The sequence below is a fragment of the Lissotriton vulgaris genome, chromosome 1_1, assembly GCF_964263255.1.
Source record: "Lissotriton vulgaris chromosome 1_1, aLisVul1.2, whole genome shotgun sequence".
In the NCBI taxonomy this organism is placed as follows: Eukaryota; Metazoa; Chordata; class Amphibia; order Caudata; family Salamandridae; genus Lissotriton; species Lissotriton vulgaris.
In genome coordinates, this window is record NC_141685.1 from 1,669,288,421 (window position 1) to 1,669,314,237 (window position 25,817).

General features: G+C 47.0%; 1 protein-coding gene across 2 annotated transcripts in view; it reads right to left on the minus strand.

The window, feature by feature from the left end:
• The window catches only part of COPG2 (coat protein complex I subunit gamma 2), a 384,275-nt gene that overhangs the window by 113,128 nt on the left and 245,330 nt on the right, over positions 1 to 25,817 (minus strand). For both annotated transcript variants that reach the window (XM_086918917.1, XM_086918916.1), the window contains 2 exons: positions 20,125 to 20,190; positions 16,258 to 16,397 (listed from right to left, as the gene is read on the minus strand). In XM_086918917.1, coding sequence (XP_086775043.1) covers positions 16,258 to 16,397; positions 20,125 to 20,190 — 206 coding nt within the window. The remainder of the gene's footprint in view (positions 1 to 16,257; positions 16,398 to 20,124; positions 20,191 to 25,817) is intronic.

The window sequence follows — 25,817 nt, forward strand, 5'->3', positions numbered from 1 at the left end:
AGTGCAGTAATGCCTTTAGGAGTATATGGTGCTGGGAGTTTGCCATTATGAACTCTACAGCACCATAATGGCTTTACTGAAAACTGGGAAGTTTGGTATCAAACGTCTCAGCACATTAAATCCACATTGCGGGATTTAATAAAAAATGCACTCAGAGGGCACCTTTGAGATGCTCCCTGAAAAACAACCCGCCTCTGGTTGATTCCCTGACTGCTGCACACCAGCATGCCACCAAAAGGCATGTTTCTGGACCCCTGGGGTGGGAGTCTTCACTCCCTGAGCCGAGAAATAAAGCCTTTCCTGGGCAGAGGTAGTCACACCTTCCCCAGGTCAGGAAGAGCCATCTGTAGCAGGGGAGCTTCAAAGGCCTTGCCGCCTTTGTAATGCGACCCCAGCCTCTTCTGCTATCAGGAGCAGGCACCCTTCCTGTCTCCCCTCCTTTTCGGCGGGAAGACAGGCAGGAAGAATTAGCCAGCCCGAAGGCGTGCCCACCTCTGCTAACCCCACCCCTCAGGTGGGGGAGGCGAGGTGAAGCCCACTCTTCAGTGCCTTCCACTTTGCAGATGGCAGGAACTCCGCAATCAGGATTAAGAATTTGTGCCCACTCTCTCACCGGGGTGAACACACCAAGGATGTAGTCACCCTAAGGTCAGTAGCCCATTGGTTACTGACTAGGAGACCACTAAAACGCCCCCTAAATACAGTATTTAGGAGGCAGGACTGAACCAAGGAGACAGATCCCTGCAACCTACGAAGATGGACGAAAAAAGACGCCCAGCAGAGGAGACTGCAGAGAACAATTAACTTGGCCCCAGACCTATCGGCCCATCTGCAGTTTCCAAAGATCTTGCACGAAAAGTCACCTTATATTGCAGCCAGCGACCTCCTGAAGCCCTGGGAGAACTGATTGCCTTCAACAAAGACTGGATCTCATGTGAACAGCAGCTCTGACTACGGCCGAACCGGGGTGGCCCACTGGTCCCAGTGAGGTCCACCAGCGCTCCAGAGTGCGAGCCCACTGTGGGTTGACCCCCCAAGAAACCCCTGACTCCGCCTGCAGCCTCTGTGCAGTGTGTGTTTACAAACCTGTAATGAAGTCATTTTCATTCAGCTTGCTTGTATTGTTCAAATTGCCTTGAAAAGTACTATTTACACTTACATGTACCAGGCTTGCTTGGTTCTAGAAAATAAATATAAATAAATAATATTGTTTATACAAATCAAATTGATCTGGGTTCAGTCTTTGAATCTGTGACATCATTTGCTGATTGAGTGTGTACAACAAATGCTTAACGCTACCCTCTGATAAAGCCTTACTGCTGGCCCACATTACCATTAATGGAGAGTAAGGTGCGATCTACTTTTACCTCTGCCTATGTTTGGGGTTCCACTGGGCTCTGTGCACACTATGCCTCATTTTGGTATAGTATATACAGAGCCAGCTTCCTAAATATGGCATATATATTTTGGGTTATGTGCAGGCTGCACAAGACAGAGAATGAGAGACAAGTGGAAAATAGAGCTTTATCATAGCTAATCCCCATTTAAGTTTGCACTGCAAATCTTAGACTGCATTTAATAATATGGGGCCTTTGATATGTGACCACAGCTTCCCCAGACAGGGAAAATGCCAACTCCCTTGCCCTGGGGCCATTTGGCACCAGGAGAGGTGGGAAAATTAGATATGCAGGGAGATATGGTGCACTGGTACACAACGTTTACCCAGAAACTTTTTCAACGCAGGGAATCACAACGGGGTTGTTACAACGACTGTGTTGTGATTCCGCATATCATTACTCCCCAAGTCGGAACAATGACTTGCCGCAGGAAGGGGGGTGGGGGGGGGGGGGGGGGGGGGGGGGGAGGGGGAGGGGGGGGGGATGTTTGTTGGATTTAAAATCCAACACATTCCCTAGTGTCCGCACAGATTGGAGTTGGAATAGTAAATTATACTATTCCAACATCCAGCGCTCCCCCCTCCGCAAGTCATTATTCCGAGTTGCAAAGTAATGGTATGCGGTATTACATCGCGGTCGTTGTAACGACCGAGTTGTGATTCCCTGCGGGGAAAAAGGCTACGGAATAACGTCATAGATTCTGGTGCACTACAAGGCCAATTAGACCGCTAAGGTGGGTTGCCTGATGCGCAGAATTAGGAACTCTGGGACAGGCTTATGCCCACTTCCCACAGGAAATGGTCACATAATAGGGTGTAGTGACCTCAATGGTAAGTAGCCTAGTGGCTACCAACCTTCACTCCCTTCACACCCCTAAATCTAGTATTTAGGGGAGCCCCTGGCATAGGAAAGTGGATTCTGATAACCTAAGAAGGACACTGATGAACAGTGAAGAGCAAGAACTGAGGCGCAGCAATTGACTTGGCGCCAAACCTTGCCTGCCTGCAGTCCCCGAACAATTGTGCCGAAGACGACTCATCCTGCAGCTGCTCTGTCTCCAAAAGCCTAGGAGGAATGCCAGCACTTCAGGAAGTAACTAGTATCTCCCGTGGAGTAGCGGAGCTACTTTCCTGCAGGCACCCAAGAAGAACCGCAAGGACTCTGGACCATGAAAATACAACACAGGAAAGCAAGACTGCACCCGTACATAAGTCGAAGTGGGCCTTCGGTGAACTCCACCTTGGGTTTGCCCAGAATGGACTTCCAGTTGCTGCCTGCAGCCTCTCTGTGCAGGCCCTTTCAACCGGAAGTGTTTCCTGCAGCAAGGACCCAACGCCTAAAGGCACCACTGTACCTGAGACAGACAGTGTGAGCGAAGTGGACCACCAGTATCCCTACGTGCTGGAGTATCTCCAGGACTGAGTGCCTCCACCCCGACGGTTCACTCTGACTGGCCGCCCAATCAAAGCTTGAAGCCTTTTTTTATCTAGGACTACCTCCCGTTGAAATCAATGGGGCACCCAACGCCAAAAAGCACCTCAGCACCTGGTCGCCCCAGAGCCTACCTTAGTGACCTGTTGGTGCTGCCTTGAACCTTGCCCCAGACTTACCTTAACTCTAGAAGATTGGTCCTGTAAGGTGCTCCTAATTACCCTTATGCAGTATATGTGTTTTTTTCTCATGGGGTAACATTACAGCATTAGAGACAGTCTCCAGGGGTGTGGAATTTAATAAAATATCTAGTTGTCCATGGGACAGGTAGCTTCATAAATCTGCGTGTCCTGTAACAAAATCCACTTGTCCCTTTGGTGCCATATAGTGCACAGTCAAATAATGGCAGCAATCTCATTATAAAAGAGCTCTGACAATAGCCCTGGTTATGTCTGGCTCATAGTATAGACGGTTTTGAATACTAGCAAATCCCTTATTTTGCATTCTTTCTGCAGATCTACATGCTGGGGTTGGAGGTAGCAGTAAGCAATATTTACAGGGTTAGAATGCTCTTTCAAGTCTATGCAAACCTACTAACTTGCATGTTTTGAAGGCTTTCACCAGCTCTTCTTTAATCCTTTCCAATACTGAGAAAGGTTGGATATGTACTCCTGACAGTAGTAACATTTCTTTGAGGGCTGGGAAAAATGTGGTTAGAAGAAAAGTGAACTTGTAACCACTCAACAGATTTTAGCAGTGGCAGAACTACACATTCATATTTGCTCATGTGAAAGTGCAATTCACAAATCTTTTCTAGGAGTACGATTTCCTGGCCTACTTAAGGAAATTCACGTGAGTTCATGAAAGACGTAAATCTGCATTAATGCAAGGACATACATCATTGTGCACTTTTGTGACTTTCTTTAACAATTGAGCTTTAACCAAGAACTTTTGTTTTAATTAAAATGCTATCTCCATCTATTGGCTGGCTTCACTGTGTGTAACAGCATTCTGCTCTTTTACAAGGAGCATATCGGCACAAAAAGTAGTATTGGTCAGTACCAGGAACTACTTTGGCAATGTGGGCTTTTTGAGAACAAAAACAGCTGGCTGTCTAGAAAGAACGTGCTGGCAAACAGCACCACGCTCACCTGATAAGCTGAGGTAGAGTAAGGAGCATAGTGCAGGCCAAGTGCGTAAGCAGAAAATTAAAATACACCCCAATTTGAACCAAAGCACTTATGCTACCAAGCAAGTGAAGAAAGTCATTGCAACCCTCTCTAGAAAAGCTCTCGTCTTTCCCATCCAAGCATCTACCCATTCATCTTTTCATTGGCCCACTGATATCTACCATTTCACCTTTACATTGTCATCAATTCATTCTTTCATCCAACTGCCTCTCATCATTCTGTTTTTCCATCCAACCGTCCGCCCACCCATATCTGAACCTACCCAACCATCTCCAAACCTATACATCCCATCTATTGCAGCCACCCACCCATCCTTTTCCTCACCCATCCACCCACCCTTTCACTCCTTCCATCCACCCTCGCTTTTAATCATCCATCCATTTATCCATCCTTCCTCCCACCCATCCATCCATCCATCCTTCCACTACTCCATCTTTTCTCTCACTAATCCATCCACCCTAAAACCCATCCATCCACTCTTTTCTTAATCACATTCGTCGTCCATCCACCATCCCTGTCACTCATCCATCCTTGCACCCATCCTTCACTCATTCATTCATTCTTCCATCCATCTAGCCAGACACACTTACACTCACTCATCCAACCACTCTTTCACCCACACATCCATCCATCCTTTCACTCACTCACCTGCTCTTTCACATTACTTATCAGCCTTTGTCTGCGGAGTTGTAGACAGAAGAGGCCCATCAAAGGGCTGCACCCCCACTGTAGCTGCTACAATGGGGGGTTTGTGACACCCTTCTCCAACCCTATCCTTCCATCTCCAAATCTATTAATCAAACTCATCCATTCCTCCTTCCTTTTATTCATCCCTCCCTCCATCCATCCTTTCACTCATACATCCATGCTTTAACCACATCCTTCTCCTTTTCAATCAGATATCCATCCACATTTGGACTCATCTTCCATCCATTCATCCTTTCACCCCATCCATCCTTCTTTCCACTCATGTATCCAGCCTCCCTTTCAGCCATCCCACCATCAATCTGTCCTTTTGCTCATCCATCTACCCTTTCACTCGTCAGCCTTTTCACTCCACTATCCACCCATCAATCTATTCATCCATCCACGTATCCACCCAGCAACCTTTCCACCAAGCCACCCACTTATCCATCCATCCACTCACCTATCCTCCATCCACCCGCCCACCCACCCACTCATCCATCCATCCACTCTTTCTCTCAGCCATCAATCCACCATTTCATTCAGCCATCCATCCTTTCACTCATCCATCCTCGTTCACCCCATCCATTAATTTACCCTTGCATTAATCATTTTATCCTTTCACTCACGCATTCTTACATCAATCATGAATCCATGCATCTATCCATCCACCCTTTAACTCACTCACCCACCCTTTCACATTAATTAGCCTTTGTCTGTGAACCTGCAGATGAAAGACGCCTATCAAATACCCCACAGCTGCAGTACCTGCTACAACTGCGTGTTTACGGTGCCCCCCTGGAGAAGGTGCACGTACAGAAATAGGTGTGGGCCTGAGGCCTGCATGAAAGCCCCATGGGGAAAGTAAGGAGATGTAATGTACTCCCTGGGTTATGTAAGATAAGAGAGGCCAAGAGAAGGGGGTCAGGGCTGTCAGATGTCGGCGGAGGGGGGTTAGCAGGTATAGGCACAAGGTAAAACATAAGGTGTATAGGAAAGGCAAAAGGGGGTGGGGGGGGAGGTGCACGAGCTGCATGAGAAGGGAAAACGAGGTGTTTTACAGTAGTTCCTGGAGGTGAGGATGAGGAGGAATCTTGGGGCCGTAAGAAGCCCAAGGGTGAAGCTCAGAATAAAAGGCAGGGATCACAAGTTCTAGTCAGAGCGGGGGCCAAGTGCTGCAGGTGTTCTGGAGCTGCAGAAGCTCGATGTTTGTCTCATGCGCAAAGTAAATGAAAGGACCTGGTGGGGGCCCACAAGCCACACGAGAGCCTGATAGTGCTGTGGATGTACATGCTGGGGTCGGAGGTAGCTGCAACTTTAAGCTTTGCTCCATCATGTTCTTCTGCTCTGGGGAAAGTGAAAGTGCAGGCCCTAGCTTTTGCATTCGTCCTTTCAGTGCCAATAAACTGCTCCGAGCTACTTATTAACTGGATGTGAACAACAGAGTTCAACAGCTGTGTATCGAATTACTTTAGGACTATCTACTTGTCCTTCGGACAAAATAGAAATTACAACCTCTTGTCCTTGTAAAAAATCTAGACGTCTCGGGCGTCGGGAGATATTAATTCCCCTCCCCTGGAGACAATTAAAAAATACTTACCCAATAACGAGGTTCTTGATGTCAAAAATTACATAAAGAAGTGTTACTTTTCTACATTAGTGTGGAAAGTATCAGTGCGAGTGTGTGAATGTGTGTGTGTGTGAGTGTGCCTGTGTGCCTGTCTGTGTATGCAACAAATGTCTAACACTGCTCCTTGATAAGTCTAAGCCTGCTCTACCACAAAAGAGCACCTCTGGATTGTTAAAGGAAGCCCCTGTCCACTCATAAGGGATGAACAGCAAAACACACAAGATGATGGACGGAATGTTGCACAATGGCAAAACATTCACCCCCAGTCACAGATCTGGGTTTAATCCATCGTTATTTTGCTCACCAAGCCACCCCAGTTCAGACATGGCCATATGCAAATCAGTCTTAGCCCTGTGCCTCATGGGAACAGTCCATACCGAACTGCCAAGCCATGTCTTCCCTGGACCGGAATCAAGCATCCTAGGACCCGTTTCTGGCTATCAGCCGTCTTCAGCCAGGATAGATCGACTTCAGTGGCGTAGTGAGCACGGGACCCACGTCTGGGCATATCCTTCCACCATAGGGTGAACAGTAAAACACACAAGATGATGTACGGAATTTTGCACAATGGCAAAACATTCACCCCCAGCCACAGATCTGGGTTTAATCCATCGTTATTTTGCTCACCAAGCCACCGCAGCTCAGACATGGCCATATGCAAATCAGTCTTGGCCCTGTGCCTCATGAGAACAGTCCATCCCGAAATGCCAAGCCATGTCTTCCCTGGACCGGAATTAAAATAACGATGGATTAAACCCAGATCTGTGACTGGGGGTGAATGTTTTGCCATTGTGCAACATTCCGTCCATCATCTTGTGTGTTTTGCCACTCATAAGGGATACCTGGACACTCTACACAATCTATTTCTTTTTGGAATATTATATAAAGAGCTACACTGGTGGTGCAGGGGTAGGCTAGAAGACTTCACATTTGCTGTGCCACTCGGTTAATAGGTGATTCCACTAAGGAATACAAACTTGTCTTTAGCTTTAAACGTTTCCTTTCAAATTCTAATTTCTTCTGAGTTGTTTAAAATAATTTACGATCTTGTGTTAAGTCTCGCAGTCCAAACTATTTAGAATTTTAAAAGCATACTAATAGTTAGGCATACGAAAAACACCTAAAATCTTTTTCTGTAGCTCTTTTTAAAATAAGGTCCCAACTGTTTTAAAGCATGTCTGAGACAGATGGTACTAGCCAGGCGCTGAACCTGGTTCCCTCCAAGAAACTTAAGCTGACACAACTTAAGGGACCGCTGTAACACAAGGAATATTGCCATGGGGACCAAGCCTACTAAGGGTTATCTCCAGACTCCAGCATGGCAACGGAAGAAAATTCAAAAGATACAGAGGATGCAGATGCCATGCCCTCCGCTACTCCTATACTGGCAGCACCACTACTGGGAGTACCGCTAGTAGTACCCCAGATGACGCGGACGAGAAGGATCCTAAACTTCAGAAACTAGCTAGGAGAATGGCTCTGGAAGCTAAAATCTTAGCCATAGAAAAAGAGAGAGGAGATGGGCCTAGCACCCATCTCTGGTGCCAGCAACATTTTAACTAGGGAGAAAGAAGAAGCTTTGGACCCTAAAATCCTCAAAAGGATAGTCGCCAAATATGTAGAGGGTGAGGATATTACCAAGTGGTTTACAGTTTTTGAGAGGGCTTGTAAGATAAGGAGACTCAGCCAGAACTACTGGGGCTCTCTTCTCTGGGAACTGTTTTCAGGAAAATCCCTATGGATAAACTCCTGACAGTGGATAAGACAGATGCTGAGTCCTATGACCGCATGAAAGATACCTTGATTGAGGGCTTTGGATTCACCACTGTGGGTTCAGGGAAACTCGCTAAACTGTGATTCAGATCTGGGTAGGTTTTGTTGGCTTCAAAGTCAAAACACTAGGGGGCTGGTTAAAAGGTAACAGGGTGCAAACCTATAAAGGGCTTTATCTTATTATGAAAGAGCATCTGTTAAGTAACTGTTTCTAAAAAATTGAATCAGACCTTATGGACCTAGGTCCAGCCTCTCCTCAAGAATAGGGAAAGAAGGCAGACCACTGGGTAGAGACTGGGGTAACCAAGACAACTCCTAGTGGTAGTGATCAAAGGAAAAGGGTTGCTAAGCAATCCCCCTCACCCACCCACCTTCACAGGGAAATATGGTGAACAGTCTAAAGGCAAAAACAAAGCCTTTTAAAGCCCCCCAAAACCTGTTCAGCAGGTTGAGCTCCAGTGGTGGGTACCAGGGTAATAACTGGAATCCCAAGAAGACTTGGTGCTTTAATTGCAAAGCCAATGGACACCGAATTGGAGACCCTATCAATACCAAAAAGGCTCCCCCAGTGCACCTGCAGTCCTTAATGCAGTGGTAAGTATACAGATGGGATCCTTGGTGTGCACAGACAAGGTCAGAGTGCATACTTAAGCAACTCTAGTCTCATAGGGTGGGGTGGAAGTAGCTGCCCTGGCTGTCTGGCCCAGTAACCTGGAGAAATACATACAACAGCCACATATTTATGGGGTTCGAGTTGAAGAACTGAGGGATACAGATGCAAGTGCCAATATGATGACTGAGAAATAGATATCAGCAGAACAGTATCGGACTGGTGAGACCTTCACAGTCATCAATGCAGACAACCAGAATAAGGTCCATCCCATGGCAATGGTGTTCGTAAGGTGGGGAGGGGTTACTGACCAAATGAAGTTGGTGTTATCCTCTGCAATTCCTTTAGCCTGTCTATTGGGAAATAAGGATTCCTCAGCCTGGGTTGATGTTGTAATGAAAACCCATGCAGCCATGCTGGGTATACTAAATGTGTGTGTGTGTGTGTGAAAACAAGACCACAGTGCAGAACCCAGGGAGAAAAAGAGGAGCTTGAGCCTGAAACAATCGCCAAATCCTCCAAGAGAAAAAATAAACAGTCTGGGAAGCCAACTTCTAATCAGACACAAGCTCAAGTCCCCTCTTCTCAGGAAGACCCGTCAGCCTCAGAGGGAACTGAACCTCTGTGTAGAGAACTGGGCTTGTGTTCCAGTTAACACCCCCCCCCCCACACACACACAGACTTATTGCCCCTTTTTTAGCGACTTGATGCTGATTTTCGACTCGGACAGTGTACTGATGCCTGCTAACCAGACCTTAGTGCCAGTGCCCCTTTACCTAATAAAAGGTAAAGTCTAATTCTGCTATAATTGGCTAAAAACTTCAGAACCCCTTTAAGTCCCTAGTAAACAGTACTCCAGGTACAAGGGCAGGGGTACTGAAGAGGGCCCATAAGGGTTGCAGCATATCTTATGCCACTATAAGGGAACCACATACAAATTCCACACAGACTGCCAGAGCAGGCTGCGTGCCATAGTGCAAACCATGAGTGAAAATACAACAGGACATACCCCTGTGTGCCAAACTAAATTCGCTGCATCTAATATTTGTAAGTCACTCCTACAGCAGGACTTTGAGCCCTAAAGCAGGTGCATTATATTTTATGTGAGGTCATATCTGCATGAGCTGCTATGCCCCGTGAAGTCTAGTTCTATTGCTAGATATTGCAAGTGAGCAGGTAAGCCATCTTAAGGCATGCACTTACAGCTGGGTCACATGTCTGGGTGTAGTTAGCAGTTGGTCTGTGTATTCCTCCTATACAACCACATACAATAGAGAGCTTAGGTGTGCATGGATGTGTCATCACTGGGAGAATGGGAGCGCAGAGCTGCACAGAGCACTACTTACACCTGCATAGGCGGTGACCTGCCTTAACACAAAGGACTCCATACCCTCCCTGTAGTTTGTCTGGAGCCAGGGCACGGGATGCAGGAAACCAGAGTACTTCGAAGAGAATCCTCTGTTACTCCCACTTCAAAGAAGGCACCAGATATACATATTGGACCTCAGACACCAACTCGTCAGTACACTTCTGAAATTGTGGAAGAATGCCAGGAAGAACCGCTGTTCTCCTGGAAGGACTGCCATTCTGCTGCACTGCTGCCGGCTGTGCTGCCCTGCTGCCCTTTTGCCTGGGTGAAAAGAACTGGACTTGAAACTCATACTCAGGACCACCAGAGCGACTTCAAGGGCTAGTCTTTTCTAATTAGCACCGGGACTCTGCAACTGCGAGTCTTACCCTGCCAAGTAGTGCCATCCCAGTGATGGGCCCTTGGGAAAGGGCCTGAAGGTGTCTGCCAGCCCATTTGTGGAACCAACAGAACTGACGCATTTCCTCTGTTGGGCAGATTTTCCGGACTGCAGGACTTTGCATCACAGCTCGCCTCCTCATCGGAACCACGGCTGCGCTGCGCATCTTCGACAAAGGCCTTTGTATTGCAAGCTTTTTGTCAATAACGCAGGACTTCGCATCTCAAGCCTAGCAACTTCTTTTGAATCAGCCAGTGCTCCCTTATAGATGACCTTCTCGATAAAGGATCAGGACCTCGCAGCTTCCCAAACAGACGCTACACAACGCATATCGGAACCGGACCGGGCATTGCCTCGGCTGCTCAACACATTTGAAGGGAGTCCTCACAACGCTCCGCAACCAGGACTGAAGGTATTCTTGTTCAACAGACCTAGGTGGGCCTCTGTAGCCGTCCTGCGCTACTTTGCGGTCGGCCTGAACTTGTGACTGTCACGGTTTAACGCAACCAGATATCAAAAATTGGCACTTTGTGGTGCTATTTCCCCCAAATTCTTTAAAATTACATATCTGTTAAGATTTTGTGATTTTGGTCTTGTTTTATTTATTAAAACGTATTTTATTTTTCTAATCTGGTGTGGGATTGTTTGCGTGTTGTTACCTTATTACTGTTTGAAGTGTTCCACAAATGGTTGAATGAAGTAACAAAGCAGGCGTTAATCATGCCTGCTTATAACGCAGTCCAAACAATGCATGCATCTTTACAACGCATTCCATTACCATGCAAGTCATTAAAACGACTTATCTTAAGGAAAGTGCTGGAGTTGGTATAGTATAATTTACTATTCCAACTCTAGTCTGTGCAACCGTAGAGAAAGTGGTGGACTTAAAAAGTCATACATCAATCCAACAATGCTTTGCTTAAGGACGTCTTTGTAACGACTTGCATCGTAACGGAATGAATTGTAAAGACACATCCATGGTCCGGCCCGCTCTGTTTATGCACCTTGCCTCCAAGTTAAGTCTGACTGCTCTGTGCAAGCTACCAGAAGGTGGAGCACAGTTTAAATTAGGATTAGCTTGTGACTTCACCCTGACTAGCATTGTGGTTCCTGCTTCACTAGGGTGTCACTCCCCAAAAACAGTAATCCAATTTCTTACAACCACAAAACAGGGAACATGCTGGTGCACTTTAAGCTGCTGGAAAGGTGCCTCCATAGGACAAAATACATTCCATGGGAGTGAGGGGTGGTGGGGTGGTTAGAGGGAGAGGTCAGCGAGAGAGAAGTGCGAGGGAGTGTAAGAGGTTAAAAAGGTAAATGCATCATTCATTCATAATAATTATACACCTTGTTGGAAATCCACAACTAAGTTCTGCAAAGTTGGGGTGTTTCTATGATTATTTATAAATTCCATAAAAGTCAGAAATCTACTCCTGTGGGTTTTCTATTATTTTGGAGAACATTTTGAACTTTCACCACTTTGTGAATCTGGGCCAGAGCGAGCAACTTCAACACCATACAACCGAAGAAAGGCATTTATTTGGTTCACTATTTCATCATTTGTGTTAGTTAAGTACTTTAAAATGCATTATTCTTCTCTTGGCACCAGTAGCAACCCTTCATCTTCCAACACGTCTTTTACACACAGCATAACACAGATGTTCGATGTTCCCTATTTCAGCAGAGGTAATTAGGGAAGATTATGGTCGCCAGAGAATTAGTTGGAGGAGAATGATAGAGTTACAAATAACAATGTGGTAGGCAAGTATGTTAATTTTTGACACCTGTTATGCAGCAAAGTGTGCACACTCACTACTGTTTCAAACAATAGGTTTAAGCATATAGAAAATGTCACTAACGATCTGTTAGTAACTTGTAGTGCTGTAGGTACACAAGCTATGCATACTCCTGCCATTTGGTGCTGGGTTCGGACCTTTGCAGGTTGTTTTTCTATGAAGAAGTTTTGATTCACAAGATACTTTGTTCCTCCTCCCTCCTCCCTCATCCCACAGTGTACCAGGACAAAGACTCCATCTTGGATCGTTTTTATTATCCAGAGGGAGAATAAGGGGAGTGGTGTGGAATGAAATAGGACAGAAAATATGAGCTGTGCACTGTGAAGGGAATGTAAGTGGAATAAATGTTTCATCATCACTCGTCTACGGGGAGGAGGAGGGGTGCATGTGAATCTACAGCACTACAAACCACAAACAGATGGTTATGGGGTAAGTAAAATGTTTTATTTGTAGCATGTGTTGTTGTAGATACACCTGCTTTGCATACGCTGTAAAGCAGTGCTTTGCCTAAGCGGTGGCCAGACAGAGGATGATGCAGATGTCTGTAACAATGTGTTCAAGACTGGCCAACTAAAGCCTCTAGGCGGGGTAGAACATCCACACAGTAGTGTTTGCTAAACATGTGTGTTAATGACCAGGCAGCAACTTTACATGTTTCTGCCATGGAAATGTTCCCCAAGAAGGCAATATTAGCTGCCTTCTTCCGAGTGGAATGTGGTCTAGGAACTACAAGCAATGCTAGTTTATTTTTTGCATAGCACATTTGAATACACATAACAATCCACTAGCAAGCCAACTTTTAGTGATGGGAATGCCTGTCTGATGTTTTGTCTTTCATATAGATCAGAGCTTTTTGACATCAAGTGTTTGCAAAGTCCTTACAGCCAAAATATATAGGTGTGGAAGGACCTGAGCAGCTCAATCATCTGGTTCATATGAAAAAGAGAACGTTTGGAAGAAATGTCAGGTTTCTCATCAAAACTACTGTATGTCTGTGCACTTGAATAAAATGCACCCCCACAGTTAGTACGTGCATCTAACTGACTTTCCTGAGAGAAGTGATAGCAACAAGAGAGGTCACTTCCAAGGCAGCTCACAAGAGTGTTGTGGTTGAAATTAACTGTCCATCAGTCTTGTTAGGACAACATTTAAATTCAAGGTGGGTCCTGGAGATGTTCGTGGAGGAATCACTTTTTAAGGCCTTCAAGAAGGGCTTGACAACAGGTATTTGAGAGTCAAACTGAAGTGTATGTTAACCCTGTAGACCACGTCATGTAAGGTTTTAAGAGGATCTATCTGTTTACCCAAATGGAAGTGGACAGTTTCCATTTCAGTGCATAGCAAGCATGCATAGTATGTTTATGTGCCACACACAGGACTCCTCTAGAAGTTTGTGGTGACCAAACTCTAAGACCTAAGCTGCCAGATCGCCAGATTCAGCTGCCTATGGTCTGGGTGCTTGAGCCGGCCCTGATTTTAAGTTAGTAGATCTGGTCTGAGCAGAAGCTATTTATGAGGATGAATCAACATTTCAAACAGCACCGTATATCAGGGCTGTTTTGCTTGCCAGCCACCACAATGTTGGTAATGGATACTTGCCTCATGTTCTTCAGAACGTATGGGATGAGAGGCAGTAAAGGAAAAGTATAGTCAAATATTCCAGACCAGTTCTTCCATAGTGCATTGCCTTTGGACTGAGGGGTGGGCATCTGGAGGCGAAGTTTTTGAATTTTGCGCAGTGAGGAACAGATCTATTGTGGAATGGCTGATTGGCAAAAGTACCTTTAAGTACCTGGGCATTCACCTCCCATTACTGGACTTGTTGATGAGTTGGTATTAGCAGATCCTTAACGTGTCTGTCCATCCCAGGCAGATTCTCCACAAGGCACTGAATGTGGATGTGAAGAACCCAGTTCAAAATTTTTGGGACTCAAGCCAACAGATGGGGTAAGCGAGTTCCCCTCTCACTTATGCTTGTAGTATGCTGCAGTCATGTTGTCCATCTTTATCAGGACTGTTGTGCCCCAAATGAGCCTGTAAAAAGGTCAGGTTACTGGCCTGACTGCCAGGAACTCAAGATAATATGTAGGACAAGTTTTCTGACTGCTAAACATTTGGTAAATACTGCTGTTGTGACCCTGAACGGTAGAGCGTTACATTGGTAGTGTGGTCTACTTGCCTCAAAGCACAGGTAGCCGTGAGGAGTTGTGTGCATGCTTGGGTTTGAGGGTCGCAATGTGATCCCCTGTGCAGCGCAACAGAATGGCATCCTGAAGCGAAGTCATGTTGAAAAGCTCCAGCAGGATATAGTGGTTCAGGGGCCCAAGATATAGAACAGGCTGCAGAGTACAATCCTTATTAAGGATCAGGAAGTAGACTCTTTCACCCCTATTATTGAGGGGGCACCAGCTTGGTAGTAACTTTGGTTAGGAGCACTTGTACTTCTTCTGGTAACCATCGTAGATGGTTGTGACTCATTACTTTGTGACGCTGTGGTATATTTGGACATCTGGAACTATAGGCAGTACTCCTGCTACACCACAGAGCACCCATTATTTGTCCAAACTTGTTTTCTCCTAGTATGAAAGGAAGAACTTCAGCCTTTTCTTGACCCGTGATCGGGGAACAGTGGGCAAGTCACTATTTAGAAGTAGAGATGTCCCTGTTGGAGCCACCTCTACTTTACCGTTGCCACAGTAACCACTTCTTTCGAAAGACTTGAATCCCTGTATGTCCAGAAATAACTATTGGTAACCCTGCCTTTAGATAGAATTTGATAAATTAAAGCCTTCTCTCACCTGCTACTTACTGGTGACACACCTCGGTACTCAGGTCTGATGTCCTTGGCAGTCTGTGTGCTTCTTGATCTGCAAGCGTCATCATCATCATTTGTTTTATTTTGCAAAAAAATAGCCATAAAAGATACATACATTCTATTCGGGTTACACTATGAATTGGAAAAAATACATGTTATATGCCCTTCACGGAGGAAAAACACCAACTACACTGCGATTGTGAGGCTGGAGTAGTACGGGACAACTTTAAATACTTGGGATTTTTTGCTACAACTGACTCCCACAGATTCTCTGTTAACAAAGGACTACCACCACCCACTCACTCACCGTAATAACGATGTTCAGCATTAGCCCACACTGCCACTCTTGGTGCTTGGCCGAGCAGCCTTATTTAAGATGATGGCATTGCCCCATTTCTATATGCATTTCAAAATGCCCCCTATCTGATCCCAAATTCCTACTTCAAAGATATTGAGAGTGTGATCCACACTCTCCTCGGGAACGGAGCCCCCGCGCGTTGCCCTTCAGAACTTAAAGAAAGGTTGGTATGATGGAGGTATTGGACTACCAGATATCCGAAAGTTTAATATGGCAGCACAAATGACAGTGGTGAACCATTGAATGCATCTTCCGGTGACTGAACCGGCCGCTCAGATGGAAAGATTGATGATGTGTACAGGGAGCGCCCTAAGGAACTTTACAGCAGCACTAGACATACAACCTCTAAAGACCCCTTGGCAGTAACGCTAAACATACGGCATAGGACTCACTGAGCCCGGGGCTGGAGAGATAAATTGACCCAGGCCACTCCCTTGTGGGATACGGCAAGTTTAGGGACCCTGGAAACACAGCCTGGCTTTGATAAGTGGGACCTTATTGGAATATCACGGGTGGGGGAGCTCTGGGTACCGGGATGTGTTATTTCATTCTCTAACCCAAAGCATCTGAACCCGATAGCAGAAAAAAAGCAATTTGAGGTGGAGCATTTGCCCTGGTGTATTGTGGGCTAAGGGAAGAGTGATGAGGCATCTTGTGACTCAAACATCTTAAAGGTAAAAACTTGTAAACATCCGCGCCCAACATTAGATGGCAAGAGTATGGAAAGCATTTGTATCTACAGAAAAGTATGCCATAAAAGCATGAATACATTTTTTAGCAGATGTAAAGCATGCCACATAGCAGAGGATGGTCTGTCTGTCTTACCTGGAAAACGATGTGGTCTGTAAATATATGCTTGATGCAGCGGACAAAATATTCAGTCTCAGACTCCGTTAGCTGTACAGACTCAGACGACTTGAACAATGGGCCTAAATTTTTAAACTCTGGAATGGCAGCCAATTGCTCTGGAAAGAAAATTTAGAAATGCTTAGGCCTACAGATCATGCAGATATTATGGACTCAGACCAGAGTAAGACCAGCACTGACAAAGCTATACAGTATTCAAACAATGGAGCATTACTGACATCTGATGAGCGGTTTGTGTAAAATATAACAAGCATTGGAAATGCAATAGGTCTCGCAGCATTAGAGTTAGTGCTTTTAGAATTGTTTATGGGTTTTTTTGTAAATCTTTAGCATTTTTGTTTCCTGTAGCCAATGCTAAAGAATTAAAAAAAAAAGCCATAAACATTTCTAAAAGCTCTAACTCAAATGCTCCGAGACCTATTGCACTGTGTGAGGGTGAGGGGTTGAGGGTGAGTGAGGGTGAGGGTGGGTGAGGGTGAGTGAGGGTGAGTGAGGGTGAGTGAGGGGTTGAGGGTGAGTGAGGGGTTGAGGGTGAGTGAGGGTGAGGGGTTGAGGGTGAGTGAGAGTGAGGGTGAGAGTGAGGGTGAGTGAGGGTGAGGGTGAATGAGGGTGAGGGTGAGTGAGGGTGAGGGTGAGGGTGAGTGAGGGTGAGTGAGGGTGAGGGTGAGTGAGGGTGAGTGAGGGTAGAGGGTGAGAGAGGGTGAGGGTGAGTGAGTGTGAGGTGATCTTCTAGGTATGTATGTGCAAAGACTCAAAGACTTACGCATCATTTGTGCCTGCCATGCCAGTAATCTTGTAGTCCACACCTTGCCTTGCCTTCTGCCGCCACATTGCTTGTTGGAGTTCATGTTTTAATGAGGAATTGTTTCTAGTACAGTGTGGGTGAGTGGGGTGAACAACACGCTAATTTTACAGCTACAGTTTCTGCACTAACATAGCTTTTCTGCTTTTGTAGTGCAACTCTCCAAAATAGCGAGTGCATCGCAAACTCAATTTTGCTGCAAAACTACAGTGCTGTAACAATTAACGTCTGTTCTTTGTTGTGAAAACACACTTCTGTGCTCCAGTCAGTATTTTTGTGTGTCAAATGACTCAATATCTTTCAGAAGTGAAAGGTGGGGGGGCTTCCGAACGTCATTTTAAAACTCAGTTGTAAAATGCAATTTCTCAAAAGTGCTCACACACTTACCATGCCATTAATTTCACAGAGAAAAATAAGCACTTCTTCTAGTGCCACTACACAGAAGTTCCGCCTCTGAGGAGGCGTCTGTGACTGTGAAGGTTCAGGTCAACTTGGAGAGAGAGGCCTTCTTTCCCTCTTACCACCCGACGAATATTCTGTTCACTGCTGAGGGCCAGTGCATACATATAGACTAAAGTGAGGCTAAGGCAGCATCATTACTGCGCACCATTAAGTGGTGCCACATTTCAATAAAAGTGCAAAACGGTGTGGGATGGGCTCTCTAGCCTGGTGGTGCATGGCAAACCATGGAACGGACAGACATGAGACTGGCATCTGTACTGGCACCATTTGATGCAAGAAATCAAAATAACTTCCTACAGAGACATTTAGCAGCAGCAAGCTATTTCCACAAGGGAGAGAGTTCACAGCGGTCATTTAGACTCTACGGGTTATGCTAGTTAGTAGTTCCCAGTTTTTTTTGCACTACTCCTGACTAGAAACCAAGCTGAAATGTTGCTCGCTCGTGTTTCCGGTGCTCTGCTCCCACCAACTTTGATCAGGTGATCAAACAGTGAGAGTAAAACTTTAGAAAAAAGTAAATTAAAACAGTGCCGGTACCACTAATGGGCATATTCCCCATTATTAGCCTTGACACCTAATAGGTAGCAAATCGCTGACCACCTGGTACCTGCTGTAAAGTGTGATTTGTGCCAGGGAGTTTTTGCACTCACACTTAACACTGGGGTCTCGGTAAAGCGCTATATGTGCACTGCTAGTCCTAACAGAATCGGGGATTCCCTGGGGAGATGTTGGCAGCATCCAGAAGCATTGTATTTACCAATGCCTTGCAGGCGCTCATGTGCCCTCGGCGCCTCGTTCAGTACTGTGTCTGTGTTTATCTGAAACTGCTATGTCTTTACGCTGTCGACTCTCTTAAAACATATTTCATTCGCCACGGGTGAAACATTGGATTGTGCGTGCAGTGTGCATGATTTGCATCCTACCACCCCCTGCTGGTGTATGAACATAAAAATGAGACCTCCTCCCCTTTTTAGCGTGGATGACTATCTCTACTCGTGTGTATTTGTATTTTTCTTGCTCACTGTTGATTTGGTTTCCTATGCGCTGCCTTCTTGTAGCACCTTGTGTGATGTTGCGTTGCTGTACCCGCCAAAGAGAGCGAAGATGGGCAGGAATTGTGCGGTTTTTTAGAACGAACGGTTTATCCCTATAACTAACCCCTGTGAAAGGATGATTGCAGGTGTTTAATGGAAAGCTTCTTGTATTTGTGGCGAATGACATTTGAAGTATCTAGGTTGTTTTCTTGATAAAAAACAATTGACGTGATTGGGATCCTTTTAGTTATGCTTTTAATAACGGCCTAATTGTGCCTACCTCAACAGAGCTAGGAAAAGATCGGGAGGCGGAGAGTTGAGGCAGGCAGGCAGGCATGGGAGGAGAGGAGGAGGGGGGAGGGGCTGAGCTGTAAATCCACACTCGCTGCGAGTCACAGGGTCTTAGACATCAAAGGGTAGGGTGGTCAGAGGCAGGAAATGGATATTAAGGGGACAGAAAGAGTAGAGTGACTTTCTAAAACAAGAGGAAATCAGGGGACGATCGGGGGTGCAAGGGAAATCGGAACCCCGGCAGGAGAAGATCAGGAGCTAGGAAAAGATCGGGAGGCGGAGAGTTGAGGCAGGCAGGCAGGCATGGGAGGAGAGGAGGAGGGGGGAGGAGAGTAGGGGAGGCACGGCCTAGCAGCCGTGCAATCAAGTAGTGAGGGGGCGGAGTTGTGGGAAGGCTGAGAGAGAGAGTAGGCGGCTGGGGGCATGTGCACGCGCATTTAAGCTCAATGCGCATGCGCATTGAGCTTAAATTTATCGTGCACTGCAAGGAATCGCCACGATTCCTTGCAGTGTGGATAAAGAGCGGATAAGTGCCAATACTCTCGCCTTGCTCGATGCGCATGCGCATCGACAGGCGAGACCTAAAAATGACCTGACCCTATTCTCTCTTTTACTGCCCCATCTAAAAATCAAGGAGCTGTGAGGGAATGAATGCAGTGTGGCAAGAATCGCCAATTGTCTTTACTTTTGCCACATGCACACCAAAGCTTTAGTTCCAAAATATACTCTAGGAGGCCCTTCCTAGATTATGATGTAGTGCTGTATCTACAGAAAGCAGCAACAAAAGCTCTTCACTCAATTTATATCCAAGCAAATGCGGTTTTAGTAGCCATGCATGATCCAATCAAACACTTTGACTTCCCATGGCTGGTACACAAGTATGCATAGAATTATGTGGGGTGGATTGGTAGGACACCTGGCTACACTACAGTCATTCGCCTTGAACTCCCATGCATGGCACAGTACCATACACAGTTTACAAGTCCTTGTGTTCAAAACTTCGATGCAGCAACTTCAGGAAGTGGCCTATGCGTAGCCCCACTCAAACTCTGGTCAGATCACTACACCCAGTTTTGCAAGTATCACTAGAAAGCATTTCCAATTCTAAGTTTTCACTGAGTTTTGTACCTTAAAAATATTTTTAAAAATATTTTTTATGAGGATGCATACAAATATGCTAGTCTCAGCAAATTAGTTTATTAGAAGCTCTATTTTTAAATGTTATTTTTCACCCACCTTGAAATATATCTTGACGGGCTGGAGTAACTTTCTCATGCTGTTTACTGACAACAGGAGTCATTTCTGCAAAGAAAGAGGTTTGTTAAATTATGCAGATCAATAACTTGCTTCGTGGAGGACCATGTACTGCAACCGTAAATACACATAGACCAAAAAACAAGCATTGACAAGTCAAGCGACCCTTGACCTCACCAGGTAGGTCGCTCCCCCTCCGCACAGCACCGCCTGTGCCTCCCTGCCCCAACTGCCGCTGCTGAGGACGTTCGAGGCCATCCACCACCCGCAGGCTACCACCTGCGCCTCATCACTGGTGGCCAGAGGTAGGCCGTAGGTAGGTTTGTTCTTCCTCCACTTTATTGCTTTTATTGTATTGCTTTGCTTGTATTTTCATTGTTGTGTCTGTGACTGCTGTGGTCTGTCTTCCCCCACTGCCTGTACGTGGTCTGTTCCCCTTTGTCTTCCCTCTGTTCCCCTCGGTGTCCCTGTGCTCTCGCTGCCCAGTCTTTCCTTCAATACCCCTCGCTGCCCCAGTGTCTCTGCCCGGTTTTCCCTTCTGTTCCTCTCGCTGCCCCCATGTCTCTCTGCCCATTTTGCCCTCTGTTCCACTTGTTTTCCACTCATTTTTTTGTGCCTTTCTGCCCTCTGTTCCACTTGTTTTTCCCTCATTTTTATGCCCTTCTGCCCTCTGTTCCACTCGTTTTTCTGTGCCCTTCTGTCCGACTCGTTTTTTGTGCCTTTCTGCCCTCTTTGCCACTCGATTTTCCCTCGTTTCTGTGCCCCTTTGCCTTCTGTTCCACTTGTTTTTTGTGCCTTTCTGCCTTCTGTGCCACTCGTTTTTCCCTCTTTTTTTGTGCCCTTGTGCCCTGTTCCACTCGTTTTTTGTGCCCTTCTGCCCTCTGCGCCACTCGTTTTTCCCTCATTTTTTGTGCCTTTCTGCCCTCTGTGCCACTCATTTTTCCCTCGGTTCTGTGCCCCTTTGCCTTCTGTTCCACTCGTTTTTTGTGCCCATTTGCCTTCTGTGCCACTCGTTTTACCCTCGATTTTTGTGCCCCTTTTTCCTCCTGATACCTCTGTTGTCCCTCACCACCCTCGCCACTGCGTCCCCGCCCCCCTGACTGCCCACTGCGCGTTCGCTGCCCCCACCTCTTGGCTGCTCATCTCTCCCACCTCCCCATATATGCCAACCGCGTCGCTGGCGTGCAGAAGGCACGCCTAAGGCGAGCCAGTCTGCGCCCGTCGCAAGAACCCCTGCCCCCCGCCACCTGCCACGACGACCGCCACCACTACGACGCCAGCACTCTGCAAGCTCTCAACTCAGGATGGAGCCACACCTGCTTCAACGCCGCCCCGAAACGCACACATGGCCCCTTCACCTGCCGGAACTGCAGCTACACCAGCCTCAGAGCCGACGAACCACCGCCAAGAAAGATCCCAACCACCTCCTATGCATATTACTGAACACCCGCTCTGCACACAAGCATGCTGTCGAGCTCTGGGACATGCTCGACACAACATCCCCGGACGTCGCCTTCAAGACAGAGACCTGGTTAAACGACTCGTCCGCACCCGACATCATCCCAGACGCCTACAAGATCACCCGCAGAGACCGCACCAATGGAGTCGGAGGAGGAATCGCCATTGTCCACAAGAACAGCATCAGGGTCTCGACTAGCACTGACGATACGCCCGAACATATGCATTTCCAGATTATCACAGACCCTAATTCCACCCTCAGAGGCACCCTCGTCTACCGACCCCCCTCTCCCCCTCTCCCCGCCCCGGACCCGGCCCTATTTTAGCGACTTCTTCACCAACTTGATCAGCACGCACGCCCTGACCTCCATCGACTACATCCTCCTCGGAGACCTGAACTTTCACCTTGAGAACAACAACGACAACAACTCCACAACCCTGATCGATAACTTCGCCAACCTCGGACTGAAGCAACTCGTCACAACGCCCACCCACTCCGCCGGCCACATGCTCGACCCAGTCTTCTCCTCAGGCCCATACGTCTCCATCAGCCACACAACCAAACTCCTCTGAACCGACCACCGCTGCATCCACTTCGCCTTCCAGAAACACACCACACACCACCGCACCCAACAGATCCCCCGCCGCAGCTGGAGCAAAATCACCTAAGACCAACTACACGCAAACCTCGCTCTCAGACCTCCCACCGAACCCTCCAACATGGACAATGCTGCCCACAGCCTCAGACGCTGGATTGAGGACTGCGCCAACACGCTCGCCCACTGAAGAAACCCCCCCCCCCACAGAGACACCAGTAAGAGGGCCTGCTGGTTCACCCCAGAACTCTTAGCCTCCAAGCAAGCCTGCCGGAAACTAGAGAAGAAATGACACAGTGACAGCCAGGCAGCACACAAGGACGCCATCCGCAACCACCACCACCTCAGAGCGGCCAAGAGGACCTCCTTCAAAGACCGCCTCGACAACAATGCACACAATAGCAAGGAGCTCTTCAACATCGTGAAGCAACTCTTCAACCCCAGCTCCAACACAAACGACATCCTGCCGTCGCAAGCCCTGTGCAACTCCCTCGCCACCTTCTTCAACCGCAAGATAGCAGATATCCACGACAGCTTCAACACCCAGACAGCCCTAACAGACAGCAACACAACAGACCCTTTATACACCATCGACCACGACCCCCTGCTAGCCTGGGCCAGCGTGAGCATTGAGGACACCATCAAGACCATGGGCTCAATCCACTCCGGCTCTCCGTAGGACCCATTCCCGCACCACTTCTTCAACAGAGCAAGCAGCACCATCGCACCCCACCTGCGCAACGTCATCAATCTCTCCCATGAGACCGTGACCTTCCCAGAGACCTAGAAACACGCCGAGATCAACGCCCTACTCAAAAAACCTAAGGCAGACCCAAGAGACCTCAAGAACTTCCGGCCCATCTCTCTACTCCCCTTCCCGGCCAAGGTCATAAATAAAACCGTCAACAGACAGCTAACCCGATACCTCGAAAAAAACAGAATCCTGGACCCTTCCCAGTCAGGGTTACGCAGCAACCACAGCACCGAGACTGCCCTCATCGCCGCCACTGACAACATCAGGACCCTGCTGCACAACGGCGAGACCGCAGCACTCATCCACCTAGACCTCTCTGCCACCTTCGACACCGTCTGCCACTGCACACTACGTGCACGCCTCCCCGCCGCAGGAATCAGAGACAAGGCTCTGGATTGGACCACCTCCTTCCTCTCCGGCAGAACCCAGAGCGTCCTCCTCCCCTCATTCTGTTCCAAAGCCTCCGAGATCATCTGCAGCGTACCCCAGGGATCCTTCCTCAACCCGACACTGTTAAACATTTACTTGGCCCCGCTCGCACACGTAGCCCGACAGCACGACCTCAACATAATCTCCTACGCCGACAACACTCAGCTGATACTCTCCCTCACCAAGGACCCCATCACAGCCAAAGCCAACCTCCACGAAGGAATGAAGGCTGTCGCCGACTGGATGAAGACCAGCCGTCTGAAGCTGAACTCGGACAAGACGGAAGTCCTCATCCTTGGCTCCAACCCTTCAGCATGGGACGACTCCTGGTGGCTGACGGCACTGGGGGCAGCCCCGACACCCACCGACCACGCACGCAACCTGGGAATCATCCTCGACTCAACGTTCTCAATGACCAAGCAAGTCAACGCCGTCTCTTCCTCCTGCTTCAACACCCTCTGCATACTCCGCAAGATCTACAGATGGATTCCAACAGATACAAGAAAGACAGTCACCCAGGCCCTCGTCAGCAGCAGACTAGACTACGGAAACGCCCTCTACGCGGGAGCCCCGACCAAGCTCAAACTACTACAACGCATCCAAAACGCCTCGGCACGACTGATCCTCGACGTACCACGCTATGGCCACATCACCCCCCCCCCCCCCCCCCCACCTGAGAAACCTGCACTGGCTCCCCGTTAACAAGAGAATATCCTTCAAGCTCCTCACCCACGCACACAAGGCACTCCACAAGACTGGCCCAGCCTACCTCAACAGACAGCTCTCCTTCTACATCCCCAACCGCCAGCTACACTCCGCCGACCTCCCACTTGCCACCGTCCCGCGCATCAGAAGAACAACCACCGGGGGGAGATCCTTCTCCCACCTTGCCGCCAAGACATGGAACAACCTCTAACTGAGCCTACGACAGACCCAAGACCTGCTGACCTACAGGATACTCAAGGCCTGGCTGTTCGATCAGTAGCTGTCCCCATTGTTTTCACTCCTGATGTTCTGTTTCTCGCTCACCTTTTTGGGTGTACACCATTTCATAGTGCTGCAAAAACAGATTGTACAAAATATGGTAATAAATAACGTGGAAAAAATTAAAAACCTCTCTCATGAGGCTTAAATAAATCCCATTCGAGTTGTGTGTCCACTTGACTTCAATTTGGCAATCCACGAAATCAATTGGCAAACATTATGATATAATAGTCAACTTAGAGTTGTGGTAGATCAGATAACTGGTGTGATAGAAGTTTAGCTTGTGTCCACTCCATTGAGAAAAAGAATTACAGTACAGAAAAACGGTCACTGAATTACCCATTAATTGCACAGAAAGCAAGCAACCTCTTAACTTTGAGGCAGCACTGCATGACAGAATTACACACTACCCTCAAACCTGCACAAATGAAAAGTACCTAAACGATTACCCTTGTGAACGCGCTTATTCCAATCCTACACTTACACCCTTTATTGAAAAAATAATTGACCAGCTGACGGTATCTTTGCAATCTCTAAACTTGCACATATGAAAAAAAAAATCAAGTTCAAGGTAGATAAATAATACCAAGAAACTGGGCACATAAAAAAAAATATTTGTATCTAAGCACTGGGTACCATAGTTGGCCAGATCTAAACGTGCATCTAAGTACCCCACCAGCAACTAAGTAGCATCAATCTGCTGAAATAACTAGCCCTAACCACCTTAAGAATTCAGTAACTGTATAAAAAAAAAAGAAAAAAGCAAATCATGAAAAAACGCCACTGTACTAACCTCTCAGAAGGATCCCGAATCTGCAGCAGGACAAGTAAAGAGAAAACCTGTTGGTCCTAAAAATATCAAATGAAACTGCACTCCTGGGTGTGAAAGTTCGTAACATCACGTTTTTGAAAGGGATGGAGAACGTCTGGCAGCAAGCTTGACAATAAGACAACTATAACCTTCTTAGTGATCTGCAGGCTTGAAACTCAAACTGTAAAGTCTAGCAATGCAGACGAAGGAGGGGGTCGCAAAATCTCTTGGTACCAACCCGTTTGATGCTCGAGCAAACATGAAACAACCTGCAGGCAAGTCTAAAGCGTTGGCGAGAGCATCTCAAAACATTTGCATATATAAAAATAGAATGATTAAACAGCTTGCATTGCAGGCTCAATCCGGTTTCTTTATCAATTGTGCTTATTATTCAGAAATATTAACTGCTACCTGAACAATTTAATTTTATTATTTAACATTCTTAAATGTTTTCTACATGACAAAACACGCAGCGACTACTGCAGTGCAAGGCAAAATAAAATAATAAAAACATTACAGGAAAACATTCAAACAATTTCTAAAAACCATAGAAAGGGACTTGACAAACGGCCTAATAAAAATAAACAAAATCACAGAAAACAAAATGTTATCTAGCTAAGCGAGTGAGCAATGATTCTTGGTT